At 45.0% G+C, this 14204-nt stretch overlaps 1 protein-coding gene across 1 annotated transcript in view; it reads left to right on the top strand.

The window, feature by feature from the left end:
- Window positions 1–1045, top strand: part of LOC120398545 (ATP-dependent translocase ABCB1-like) — a 63641-nt gene extending 62596 nt beyond the window's left edge. The window contains exon 31 of the mRNA XM_039526056.1: window positions 780–1045. Coding sequence (XP_039381990.1) covers window positions 780–857 — 78 coding nt within the window. The 3' untranslated portion in view covers window positions 858–1045. The remainder of the gene's footprint in view (window positions 1–779) is intronic.
- The last annotated feature ends 13159 nt before the right edge of the window (window positions 1046–14204 follow it).

Genomic DNA, 14204 nt, shown 5'->3' with positions numbered 1-14204 from the left:
CAGATTCGGGCAGCCCTGTTTTGGGTTTGCTTCTGGCAAACTCACCTTTTGGTTTGCCAAGGACAAAATCAAAACCACCTTTGGTTTTTGTTTAGTATTTACACCCTACAGGAGCTTGGAATATTTCACACTTTCAGATGCCTCTGCTTACTTGTGACAGACAGAAATTAAAAATAATTATAATCCTTTGTTTCCCAGCTTCTAGGTCTATGAGGGAAACAAAATATAAAAAACATACAAACTTTGCTCTCAACCTCGCCAAAATACATGTGGTCACTCTTCCCCATTCATCCCCAATCAGCTTTTCTCAGCAGCTACCAGGAAGGGCTACTCCCACTATGGGCCATTGAAACCCTGTAGACACATTGGGAAAGGCTGGTCAGTTTCTGCTGGCACCACCATGACGTGTGCAGGAAAGTGACTTTTCACTTCTGGTTATAGAGAAATCAATGGCTGTTCTCACAGTATTTCCCCATTATCCAAACCGGAATCAAATGTCTCCCTTTGGTTTTGTTTTTACACTGGAACCAATTGTTAAGTCTGTTTACTGTAAAGGTGAAGCCTATAATAAAGAATGTGGAAAATCATTCAGCTGTTACACGGAGAGGATTGCCAAACTTAGTTTATTTTAAGGCCATGCAATGTATGAACTATAGAACATCTGTAGCTAGTTAATGGGATCTCATAGTCACATCAACACAGATAATGTAGAATAGAGGCCAAAATGCTTCACTGCTCAATCTGCTTCCAGTCTGATAACTTTGATCTTGTTTTAATAGAGCTGGGCAAAACATTTGAGGAGACATGCACAATTGGACATTAAAGATTTAGAAAAGGGCTTTGCTTTGGTCAACTGAGAGTACATATGAGCTGCCACATCCATTACATATGCTGTACAGGAAGATAATTGTACGTATACCATTCTTGGCATGTTGCTTAACGTTGTTCATCAGTGCATTCTTCTGTGGCAATATTCAAGCCAAATTCAATCAAGTCTGTACTGCTGGAAAAATCATTTTGAAATAAAAGGCCAGCTGGGGTCAAGTATCAGATCATTCTTTAAAATATTGTGGGATTAAAAGTTGCTGGGGTCAGAACAACCAGCTCTTGCTAGTTAGTATATTTTAGTCTATGCTTGGAGTGTGTGTTCAATGGTGATGCTGATCTTACATGTGGAGAAAGGATACAGCTCTGTGGCTGCACCTCACTTCTTAAAAAATGAATCTGGAAAACCTCCCACTGTATACATCTGGACTCTTCACTTGTATTTTGAAGGAGGAAATTTAAGAGGAAAATGGCAAATACGATGAAGGTAACATGGGTTGGTTCACTTCGTCTTCTACAATTCTTCCACAATTCTACACTTCGTCTTCTACAATTCAACCAATATTTATTTATTTTCAATGTAAACATAATAAAACACACCAGTATCAGTCTCCCATTATAATTACAATCCAGAGCAATAAAACACAACACGACAAAAGCAAATCCTAGACAACATAAAACAGCCAGTTACCAAGAAAACAGAACAAACTCTTCACTTCTTCAGATTTCCAACAGATACCCCACACAATCAAATGCCTGTTCAGGTTTGTGGGCTGTGGTGCATAAATCTAACCAGATTTCTATGTTGCAAGCTTTGGTAACAAATGATGGCCAAACACTCCCACTCATGTGGGGGGGTCCCATAATCAGCCATATTCTCGGTAGCTTCTCCCAATCCACCATGATCACCCCCCAACAGCCTGCTGTCATTTTTACCCCAGTCTTACCCCACCACTGAAGGATACCCACTTGCATTTTCCAGTCCAGATCAGCTGGAGAGACAGGCCCAGACAGCCTGCAAACTGGCCGAGATACTGGCCAGCAGTGAAGAGGCAAATGTGCTATGAAGCCACCTTTGCAGCTGCCAAATTCTGGACCCAACAGGCAACAAGTGGTACAAGATAGAGGAGCCACGCCGGAGGACCTGTAGGCTAAAATGGCATTTTAGCTTCTGCTTCTGCCTGGCCACAGCTGCTACACTGGGCAGCATCTTTGCCGCTCTGCAGCACTAGATAGTATCTTGGCCAGTTTGCAGGCTGTCTGGGCTGCACGGCCAGAGGGTTCCCCTACTTAAGAGGATTCCTCCCCTGCCCAATGTGGCCAGTTTACATCAGTGTGGCCATGAGCCTGGCCCACAATGCTGGTTGTCATCAGCATTCTGGAAAAAACATCAGCCTACATCTACTCACTGACTCTAATGGCAACTCAAACCCATTGAAGAAGGGGGAGGGGGCATAAAACATTTATGTCACAACGTATGTTATGTTAGTGCTAGGATGACCAGACAGCAAATGTGAAAAATCGGAATGGGGGTGGGGGTGGGGGTAATAGGAGCCCATATAAGAAAAAGACCCAAAAATCGGGACTGTCCCTATAAAACTAGGACAGCTGGTCCCCCTAGTTAGTGCTTATCTAAGCATGCTAGCTTATTGCTAATATATGAAGTCCTGAGAGAGCAAACGTGCACCAAGATTTTGGAGAGCAGCCACAACATAATTAACCATTCAACTCACCTGTAAATTCAGCATAAATTGCTGTCTAATTTGATTAACTGTTTGGGGTCAGGAATCAAATTTACACAGATACATGTGAATTCAAACTGCAGCCATGGTGAGGAGCATAGTATAAATACTTAGACAAACTGACAGTAGGAGATGCCAATTCCGCTGGTATTAAGGAGTTAAATGTCCTTGTATTCTTATTTGCATGAGTGTAGGACAATCCCAATGGCTGCTGAAGTTCCCCATTCCCCTGATATCCACACTTTTGGATTACCTGTCACCAGGTTGTCAGCCAAACAATTTCCAGAGCGGTAGCTGAGTTTAACAGCATTGTTTCCTTCCCAAATGTTTCATCTCCTCTACAGTCTATAAAACTCCTATTCACACCAATCTCAAAACTGCAGAGGATTGTATAAATCCATAAAGAAGCTACTTCGTGACGGCCTTATGGCGATAAGGGAGAATTTCATTGGACTCTCCTTCCTGGGTCAGTTAATTGCTTGGGGGATTAACCAGCTCTGAGCTCTGCTGCACTCCCTGCCAGCTCCTCTTCCCCTTGCAGGCATGGCAGAGTAGTCAAAAAAGCACAGGGTTTAATCCAAGAAATGCTCTATGGGTGAGGATGCCTGCTTCCAGCCTTTCCCTCCCTCCCTGACTCTGTTAGGTCCTGAGGCTCAGAGTCAGACAGGCAGGTGGGTTCCCTTACCCACTGTGGTGGGGTGCCTGCCCCACACTGGGCTCTAAGGGGTTAATAGAGCCCAAGGAAGGCTGTAAAGGAGGCAACCAATCAGAGAAGGGCTGCATGGAGCAGCCAAGCAGGCCCATATAAAAAGGGAGCTGCAGGGCAGAGGAGGGCAGTTCTCTCCTGGGAGCCCAGGTGGGGAAGACTTTGTCTCTGGAGGGCTGAGAGAATTGCCAGCACCCTGGACAGAGCAGTGCTGTGAGCAGGGACTGGGGAGCAAGAGACATCTCCTGGCTGGCTACTGGGGTTTACAGGCTGAGGCTCTGAGACAAGGGCAAAGAAGATGCTGGGGCCATGAGTAAGTGGCCAGACAATTTGCTGCAGTTGCCACTAAGGGAAGTGGCTGAACAGAGGACTGCAGGTTCCCCAGAAGGGAGGAACCCCGCGTGTGGCAAGGCCGGAGGGCTGTGTCGCTGAAAAGGATGCTGTGGTCCTTGGAGAGATGTGGGTCCTAGAGCAGGAGTGACAGCTGCGAGGCACCACCCGAAGAGGGTGCACTACCATGAAGAGCTAATTCAAAAGACCTCCAGCAGGAGGTGCCAGAGTGGTGAGCAAACCCCATTACACCCACCAAGGCAGCCACAACCCCAACAGGGATAAAATGGACCAGGAACCTGGGTATAGACCAGGGAGAGGCTCCATAAGCAAGGAGGGGTGGAGGGATAGCTCAGTGGTTTAAGCATTAGCCTGCTAAACCCAGGGTTGTGAGCTCAATCCTTGAGTGGGCCATTTAGGGATCTGGGGCAAAAATCTGTCTGGGGGATTGCTGTGCATGCTTTGAGCAGGGGGTTGGACTAGATGACCTCCTGAGGTCCCTTCCAACCCTGATATTCTGTGATTCTATGAGGATTCTCCCTGACCACTCTGTTCAGGGGGTAAGTCCCAGAACAAAGAGGGGAAACTTGGGAAAAACTCCCAAAGTCTAAAAATGGGTCCTCAGAGCCCCAGAGAAAGAAGCAGGGCTTCTAATCACCTCCTACTCCCTCCTAAGCTGACCAGGAGGACTTGGAGAACTCCCAGGAGGAACGGGTCCCAGCAGGAGAGGATTCTGAGGCAGACCTTTCAAGAGTTCTGCAGAACCTATGGAAAGCAAGCAGCAAAAGGCTTCTTCACCAAAGCTGCAGCAGAGCATCTATGCTCCCAAAGCACCCTAAAAAGGTTCCAAAGAGGGAAAGAAAGGGCACACAAAAAAAATCCATGAGACAGACTCCTCTGACTTTCCTCCTCCACTGAGGAAGGTGAGCTGTCTGGTTCTGAATCCAAACAGAAAGGGTGGGAATGCAGCAATTTTCCCCCCCACCTTTGAAATTTCAAGCTGTGTGCAACAATGCTGTTTCCATGATTCACATCCAGCCTGAGCAGGCTCCTGAGAGTAAGCCCTAGAGTAAATTCCTCCCCTGAGGCTGCAAGACCACTTCACTCCTCCTTTAAGAAAGTGATTAGGGATGAATGGAACAAGCTGGGTCAGGGCACACACATTAACAAGTGACTTCAGGTTCTCTAAACATTCAGAAACCAAAGGGCATCTATTGCTGAAGCCTGGTCTACACTATGCATTTAAACCGATTTTAGCAGCATTAAACCGATTTAACGCCGCACCCGTCCACACTACGAGGTCCTTTATATAGATATAAAGGCCTCTTTAAACCGGTTTCTGTACTCCTCCCCAACGAGAGGAGTAGCGCTAATATCGGTATTACCATATCGGATTAGGGTTAGTGTGGCCGCAAATCGACGGTATTGGCCTCCGGGCGGTATCCCACAGTGCACCACTGACCGCTCTGGGCAGCAATCTGAACTCGGATGCACTGGCCAAGTACACAGGAAAAGCCCCGCGAACTTTTGAATTTCATTTCCTGCTTGCCCAGCATGGAGAGCTCATCAGCACAGGTGACCACGCAGAGCTCATCAGCACAGTTAACAATGCAGTCCCATGAGAATCGAAAAAGAGCTCCAGCATGGACTGCATGGGAGGTACTGGATCTGATCGCTGTATGGGGAGAGGATTCAGTGCTAACAGAACTGCGTTCCAAAAGACGAAATGAAAAAGTATTTGAAAGAATTTCCAAGGCTATGATGGAAAAAGGCCACAGCAGGGACTCAGTGCAGTGCAGAGTGAAAGTTAAGGAGCTCAGACAAGCCTACCAGAAAACCAAAGAAGCAAACGGAAGGTCCGGTGCAGGGCCAAAAACATGCTGCTTCTACGTGGAGCTGCATGCAATTTTAGGGGGCTGCGCCACAACTACCCCACCCCTGTCCGTGGATTCCGAGGTGGGGGTTGTAATCTCAGCCATGGCTGAGGATTATGCGGATGGGGAAGATTACGATGAAGAAGGTGAGGAGGACGACCTTGCAGAGAGCACACAGCACTCCGTTAGCCCCAACAGCCAGGAGTTTTTTCTGACCCAGACGGAATTACCCTCCCTGCCCTCCCAAGCCACTAGCCCAGACAATGAAGTCATGGAAGGGACCTCTGGTGAGTGTACCTTTTGTAAATATAAAACATGGTTTAAAAGCAAGAGTTTTTTAATGATTGATTTGCCCTGAGGACTTGGAATGCATTCGCGGCGAGTAAAGTTTCTTAGAAAAGTTTGTTAACTTGTCTGGGGATTGAGCAAAAATCCTCCAGGGACATCTGCATGAAGCGCTCCTGGAGGTACTCCAAAAGCCTTTGCAGAAGGTTTCTGGGCAAGGCAGCCTTGTCCCGTCCACCATGGTAGGACACTTTACCACGCCATACATGTAGCAAGTAATCTGGTATCATTGCATGACAAAGCGTAGCTGCGTATGGTCCCGGTGATTGCTGGCATTCAAGAAACATCCGTTCTTTATCTCGCTGTGTTATCCTCAGCAGAGTGATATCGTTCAGGGTAACCTGGTTGAAAATCAGGAATTTAATTAAGGGGACAGAGATGCCCATTTTCCTACTGGGCTCGTGGCCTGCTGCTTAAAAAAAATCCTTCCTTGCACGTAGGCAAGCGGGGGGAGGGGAGGAGTGAAATAGCGATGAGCTTTTTCGCATTTGGCTAGCATGGATCTTCCCAGCTACTAGCCACGCGGTGGGGGGGGGGGATGGGGGGTGATTAGCAGTGAGCTTTCATGATACCAGGAATGTGGTGGGGGGAGGGGTAAAGCACTATATATATGAAGGCTGCAGAAGCCGAAAGGCAGTGGCTTACCATGGCCGCATGCAAGCTGAATTCTGATGCCCGGACCTGCGTCTGTGAGATCTGTAACACCAGAGCCGCAGGCACTCAATATTAAGATGCAAAATGCGACCTTGTAGTGAAATCACATGTGCTATGTAAGGTGAACAGTGCTGTTCATTGTGAAAGAGTATAACCATTGTTCTGTAAAATGTATCTTTTTAAATACTTCTCTCCCTTTTTTCCCTCCCTCATGCAGCTGCAAATTTTTCAAGCATCCCTACTCCGTCCCGAAGGCTATCTCAGATAAGGCGGCAGAAAAAAAAGACGCGAGAAGTAATGTTTTCCGAAATCATGGAAGTGACCCGCAATGAAAGAGCGCATCTGAATGAGTGGAAGGATGTGGTAGCAAAGCACAGGAAAGATGCCAGTGAACGTGAGGACAGGAGGGACACTCGAGATCAGAGGTGGTGGCAGGAAGATCAGAGGTGGTGGCAGGAAGATCAGAGGTGTAGGCAGGAAGATCAGCGGTGGCAGGATGCAACTCTGGGCTGCTGCATGATCAAACTGACATACTCCGGCGTCTGGTGGAGCTTCATGAACGGCAGCAGAATCACAGAGTGCCGCTGCAGCCCCTGTATAACCACCCTCCCCCCCACCATGTTCCACATCCTCCTCACCCAGACATGTAAGAATGCATGGGGGGAGGCTCCGTGCACCCACCCACTCCACCCCCGTGGACAGCCCAACCAGAAGGCTGTCATTACTGTGAAAATTTTTTTAGTGGGCTTTTCCATCCCTCCTATCCTCCTCCCAAACCACACCTGGGCTACCTTCTCAGTTCTCTCCCTCTTTTTATAATGCATTAATAAAGAATACATGATTTTTAAACGATAGTGACTTTATTTCCTTAAGCAAGCTGTAATCGAAGGGGGAGGGTGGGTTGCTTACAGGGAATGAGTCAATCAAGGAGGGTGGGGGTTCATCAAGGGGAAACAAACACAGCAGTCACACCCTACCCTGGCCAGTGATGAAGCTCGTTTTCAAAGCTTCTCTGATGCGCACCGCTTCCTGGTGTGCTCTTCTAATCTCCCTGGTGTCTGGCTGTGCGTAATCAGCGGCCAGGTGATTTGCTTCAGCCTCCCACCCCGCCATAAAGGTCTCCCCTTACTCTCACAGAGATTGTGGAGAACACAGCAAGCAGCAATAACAAAGCGGACATTGATTTGGCTGAGGTCTGAGCGAGTCAGTAATGTGCACCAGCGAGCCTTTAAATGGCCAAAGGAACATTCTACCACCATTCTGCACTTGCTCAGCCTGTAGTTGAACAGCTCCTGACCACTGTCCAGGCTGCCTGTGTATGGCTTCATGAGCCATGGCATCAAGGGGTAGGCTGGGTCCCCCAGGATAACGACAGGCATTTCAACATCCCCAACTATTATTTTCTGGTCTGGGAAGTAATTCCCTTGCTGCAGCCGTTTAAACAGAGTAGTGCTTCTGAAGACGCAAGCATCATGAACCCTTCCCGGCCATCCCACGTGGATGTTGGTGAAACAGCCCTTGTGATCCACCAGTGCTTGCAGCACCATGGAAAAGTACCCCTTGCGGTTTATGTACTGGGTGCCCTGGTGCTCCGGTGCCAAGATAGGGATATGGGTTCCATCTACCGCCCCCCCACAGTTAGGGAATCCCATTGCAGCAAAGCCATCCACTATGGCCTGCACGTTTCCCAGAGTCACAACCTTTCATAGCAGCAGCTTGATGATTGCTTTGGCTACTTGCATCACAGCAGCCCCCACAGCTGATTTGCCCACTCCAAATTGATTCCCGACTGACCGGTAGCTGTCTGGCATTGCAAGCTTCCAGAGGGCTATTGCCACTCGCTTCTTCACTGTAGTATTCTGGTGTTTCAGGGCAGGGGAAAGCAAGTCACAAAGTTCCATGAAAGTGCCCTTACGCATGCGAAAGTTTTGCAGCCACTGCGAATCGTCCCACACCTCTAAAACTATGCAGTCCCACCAGTCTGTGCTTGTTTCCCGGGCCCAAAATCGGCGTTCAATGGCTAGAACCTGCCCCATTACCAGCAGGATCTCCAAAGCGCAGGGGGTCGTGGTTTGAGAGAATTCTGTGTCCATGTCCTCATCACTCTCATCGCCGCGCTGTCGTAGCCACCTCCTCCTCGCCTGGCTTTGCAGGTCCTGGTTCAGCATAGACTACACGAGAATGCGCAAGGTGTTTAAAACGTCCACGATTGCAGTATTGAGCTGAGCAGGGTCCATGCTTGCTGTGCTATGGCGTGTGCATAGTTCACCCAGGAAAAAAGTCACGTAGGATGACTATGAGTAGGCAATGTGATGTGGCCGTTAAAAAAGCTAATGCGGTCTTGGGATGCATTAGGCGAGGTATTTCTAGTAGAGGTAAGGAGGTGCTAGTCCCGTTATATAAGGCGTTGGTGAGACCTCATTTGGAGTATTGTGTGCAATTTTGGTCTCCCATGTTTAAGAAGGATGAATTCAAACTGGAACGAGTACAAAGAAGGGCCACTAGAATGATCCGAGGAATGGAAGGCCTGTCGTATGAAAGGAGACTTGAGGAGCTCGGTTTGTTTTCCTTAACCAAAAGAAGGATAAGAGGAGATATGATTGCACTCTTTAAATATATCAGAGGGATAAATACCAGGGAAGGAGAGGAATTATTTCAGCTCAGTGCTAATGTGGACACGAGGACAAACGGATATAAATTGTCAGTTAGGAAATTTAGGCTTGAAATTAGACGAAGGTTTCTAACCATCAGAGGAGTGCAATTCTGGAACAGCCTACCAAGGGAAACAGTGGGGGCGAAGGACCTCCATGACTTTAAGATTAAGCTGGATAAGTTTATGGAGGGGATGGTATGATAGGATAATGGGTTTAGTCAATAGGTCAATAACGTGCCACACTGGTAATTAGTACAAAGGGTCAATGTTGGGATATTGTTAGCCTTTTCCAGCGGGTCTGGCTGGAGAGCCTTGCCCGCATGCTCGGGGTTCAGCTGATCGCCATATTTGGGGTCGGGAAGGAATTTTCCTCCAGGGTAGATTGGCAGTGGCCCTGGAGGTTTTTCGCCTTCCTCCGAAGCATGGGGCAGGGGTCGCTTGCTGGTGGATTATCTGCTACTTGAAGTCTTTAAAGCACGATTTGGAGCATTCAACAGCAGAGTCAAGGGAGAGAATTAGTTCATGAGTGGGTGGATCGGCTTATGTGGCCTGCATCTTGCAGGAGGTCAGACTAGATGATCATAATGGTCCCTTCTGATCTTGAATTCTATGAGCTATCTGCTAAGAAAATACAGGATGCTGGCATTGGCTAAAGAAGAATTAATAGTTGCTGCAGCAGTATTATTAGGGTGTTGATGCTCTGGAGGGCATGCCACCAGAGGATGTATACTACCATCTTTTGGTTCTTTTTGTACAGCACCTTCTACAATGGGGTCCTGATCCATGGCTGAGGTTCCTATTTATACAAATAAATATTAAATTATAATAATATACACTTGAGTAGGTTTGACATTGCATCCAGTACAGTGCATGATTTAAACAGGTACATACTTAGGCCATGATTCAAAAAAGCAACCTTATTCAGGAAAGCACTTAAGTATATGCTAGAACAGTGGTTGACCAGTACATGGCATATTCCTTCCAGTGAAGTAAAGCGTGTCTAGTGTTCACAGGAGTTCATAACCAACAGTTGGGTGCCAGCTTGTAACAAATTTGTGGCTACAAACAATGGAGATCAATTAAGCTAGAAAGACTAATATCCATGGTGTTACAAAGTATTTCCACTATAGTTGTAGACAGTCATAATGTTTTTAGGTTCTCAGTGCATGTGGTGAACATTTATGATTCCAAGTTGTTTCCATGTTGCCCAGATATTTATCATTATACTGAAATGGAATTGACTAAACCAATTAGAATGCAGCGATGCTGTAGTGTTATTGATACATAAACTGTTCATTGTTTTTCTCAGTTATACAGTTCCCTGGAGTCTGATTGGTTGTGGGAGTCTCATTCACATAATGACTGTAATTATTTCGCACTAGCTGTACAATATGCGAATCCCTATACTCTGATTGGCTGCCAGCCATAATTACTCAGAGAATAGGGATTTACATATTCACTGTACAGTTATTTCCCAATAACCCATTCTCAAAAAATACTGATGAGCAAAGAAACTACAACTGAAACTGCTCAAAGGGAAAATAAATAAATAAATGTGTGTTCAAGTAATACCCAGAGTTCTCAATGAGGGCCCTGTTGCACTGTGTGTTGTATAATAAAAGACAATCCCTGTCCCAAAGAGCTTAAACATATTCAAGGTCTCCATAATTAATGTCTCCTTTCCTTCTTTCCCCATTACTCTCTTCTCCTATCTCTCTTCCTCGCCCAATTCTATAAGGCTCCTGTCCCTAGAATAACTGTTGTATATTTGTTTAAATTATTTGTTTACATTACTTGCTGATAGAGCAAGGGAAAATTAAGGGAAAATACATTGTGTGAGAAACTGTGTTAACTAACATATTTTAACTAACACAACATAAAATACAATTGTCTTAGTGCAGACAAGGACAGTCATTTTAAAATGTGCTAGGTAGCCATGATTAACCAGTACAATACAATAATAATTATTCAGTAGCTCATCATGACCAGCTAACATGTTTTGAAACATGCCTGTCCTTTTCATTTAAAAATCTACTAAATAGGACAGTCTTGCTATTTAAATGGTAAGTAAGAAGCTCTATTGAATTAAATTGAACTCTTTGGGTAAATAAGTGTTGCAGGATAAGGCCCCAAAGCATAGGCTAATAAACAAATAGTTCTTTGGCCTCAGAGTTCAGTTGCTATAAACATCTCAGCCTACAGCTTCAGAGTTTATTTCTGTAAAAAGGATTCACCTTCAGGTAATTGTATTACACAAGTTGGTCAGAGCAACAATATCTGAAAATGCTGTACCAAGAACACACTGTCCACATTAGTTTCAGGTCACCCACAAATAACTATTATGTTTGATTAGAGGGTGAAAAAAAGGAGCGGAACCTCTGCCTCTTTTATTAACACAGGCTCCCTGTTAATTGATTTCAGCAACTGCCTCAAGCACCACTGACACCTCCTCTTCACCAGTAACTAATGATTGTGTCCTCACTGAGGATATTACTAGGACTGTACTCACTGCCAGACTCTTCTGGCAGAAAATGTGTCTCTGAATCCAAACCTAATGCAATTACAAGATTCCTGCATTTGATGAAATGTAATTAAAGTTGTAAATATCTACCAAAATTATTACTTATTATTATATAGCATCATAGATGTGAATTGTGCTCTGCAGAGATTTAAAAAATGCCAGGTCTCTGCCTTGAGCCATTTACATTGCAAATTAGACAAAACACAGCAGGGATGACTATAAACAGAAGATGGGGAAGTGGGTATGGGAGGACAAAGTATAAAACAATGTAACAGTCTACTGTTGAGATACCTTAACACTGGAAGAGTGTGGAAGGAAGCCCAGGGAGAATGTCATTGGTATAGAGCTAACCGAAAGCAGTAAGCTTTGAGTAAGGATTTGAAGGAGGTGGTATATGGTCCACTTTGGGGTCAAGAGAACTTTATGAAGTGGGCATCAGTACAGGAAGTACACATCAGAATCATGCAGTATGGAAAATCACATCTGGGCCCCATAGACATTATAAAGTGCCCTGATACAACCTTTTAAACTTTATGGAGTGTGTTTTGAGGACATGAAGACTTTCTAAGTATCAGGAAACCACTTTTAATAGCTAATTATTTTCCTCCCATCTCTCTTTGCTCCATATTTAATCAAAGGCAAAAGTTTGTCCTTACCAAGGTCAGCAGATACTAAAACATTTAGTTTCTAAGGCATGGAGATATGAAAAGCTAAAAAGTAACTTGGAAAATGTCAAGAAATGAAATCATTCTCAGTTTTTGAACCATCATCTTGCCCAAATGCTTCATATGATTTGCTCCAAACTTTGCAGAATAACTCTACTTTGGGTTAAGAGGCGATTTCTGGCAGATTGGTCCAGTATTGGTTACTAGTGGTTGTGTGTGTGTCTATGTGTGTTTGTAAGTGGAAGCAAGTTTTACCTCAACTGTGTATAGAATATTTAATCTCACCCAAATATCTTGCCAATACGTTGCTTCCACAGCTGTCCCAGACTATGTGGAGACTAGGATTGCTACATAATCTGGGGCAGCTGTGGCAGTGCTAGGCAATGAGACATATTGAAAATGTTAGATGTTAAACTGACTTGTACCTTAAACTTACCAGTTTTCGTCCATGCATTTATGGGACCCAATTTGTGCATGTGCAAATGATTGCACAAGGAAAGATAACCTGGCACATCATTTTCAGAAAAGCCACTCAAGGACTTAATAAATGGATGTGCAGAATTGGTGGGCTTGCTGGCGGGGTCTCAGAGGTAGGCATGTACAGTTTGTTTTCAGAGATGAATGGCAGTCATTTATGTATGCACACTTTCAAGTGTGATTTTCGTGCATGTGTGCATGTGTTCACATAAATACGGAGCACTTAAATTCAGGGAGGAGTGTGGGTATGTTTGCATGGAGTGAGGAGAAAGGATGAAGCCAGAGAGCTTGAGAGGAGGAAAAGGAGGAGGAGGAGGAAGGCACAGTGTTTGGGAAGAGTGGAACGCAAAAGCAAGCAGCAAAGATACAAGCAAGAATACTGAATCTGAATCCTGCCAACTGGGGAGATGAAAAGGTGATAAAAGGTCACATTTCCCTCCTCCTTGGTTCCTTTACCAAGAGCAGCCCAGTTAGATCTGAGAAATGGGGCCAATGTGTCAGCTTCCTGAATATGCCAGAAGAGCAGGTTCCTCAAAGTAGAGAAACAAATGATGAACACCTCTATGAGAAGCTGTATGAGGACCTAGAGAGTTAAAGGCAGCATATTTATTTTACATTAGAGGCAATCAAAGCCTGGAAATCTTGCCAATAGGGTCATATCACAGGGCCATCAATAACACCACTGGTATCAGCCAGCCAGTCACCTCTACCTTTGAATCTGAATCTTTCTCATGCTATCAGACATTGCTTAGGGCACAAACAAGGCTCTGTTATCCCTAGCTATCCTGAGATGCTCTTTGCATGTCCTCTGTTTTGTTAAGTCCCATATATTTTTCCTCTCTAAATATGATTTGATAGACCAATTCTTCCTGCCAGTCCCTTTTGCATGTTTCTCCAGTTGCCTAGTGGCATGCTTACATTAATTCCTAGGAGTACTTCTTTGGCGTCCTAATTGCTACATTAGTTTCCCTAAATATAGATAAAAATGCAGGTGTGCTCTGAAATAACAAAGTTTTTATCTGTCAAGGGATTCTATATTCACGTCTCCAGAGGCCACTCAGAGTGACATAGGCAGCCTATACGTACAGGAAATAATCATACTCCATGAACATGATGACATTCTGCAATGCTAAACTGCTCTTCACAGAACCCATTATCCAGAACCATATCATGACTTTTTCCTACTCATACATTCAAGTCCGACAGGACTAATCAAACCTGGACAGATTCAAGTTCAGAAGTACAGGATAAATTTTTCCAAAGGCACTTAAACACACAGCTATATGTTTATAAAGTATTTGTGTATTAATTATACATTGTTCTTCTTTAAATGATTACACATGTGTATTCCACTCACGGTGTGCGTGCGGCCAGAGCACAGTCACCAGAAATTTTTCCCTCTCTGGTAGCTG

This window comes from Mauremys reevesii, linkage group 2 (assembly GCF_016161935.1).
Source record: "Mauremys reevesii isolate NIE-2019 linkage group 2, ASM1616193v1, whole genome shotgun sequence".
Classification (NCBI taxonomy): domain Eukaryota; kingdom Metazoa; phylum Chordata; order Testudines; family Geoemydidae; genus Mauremys; species Mauremys reevesii.
This window is presented reverse-complemented; position numbering and strand designations above follow the sequence as displayed.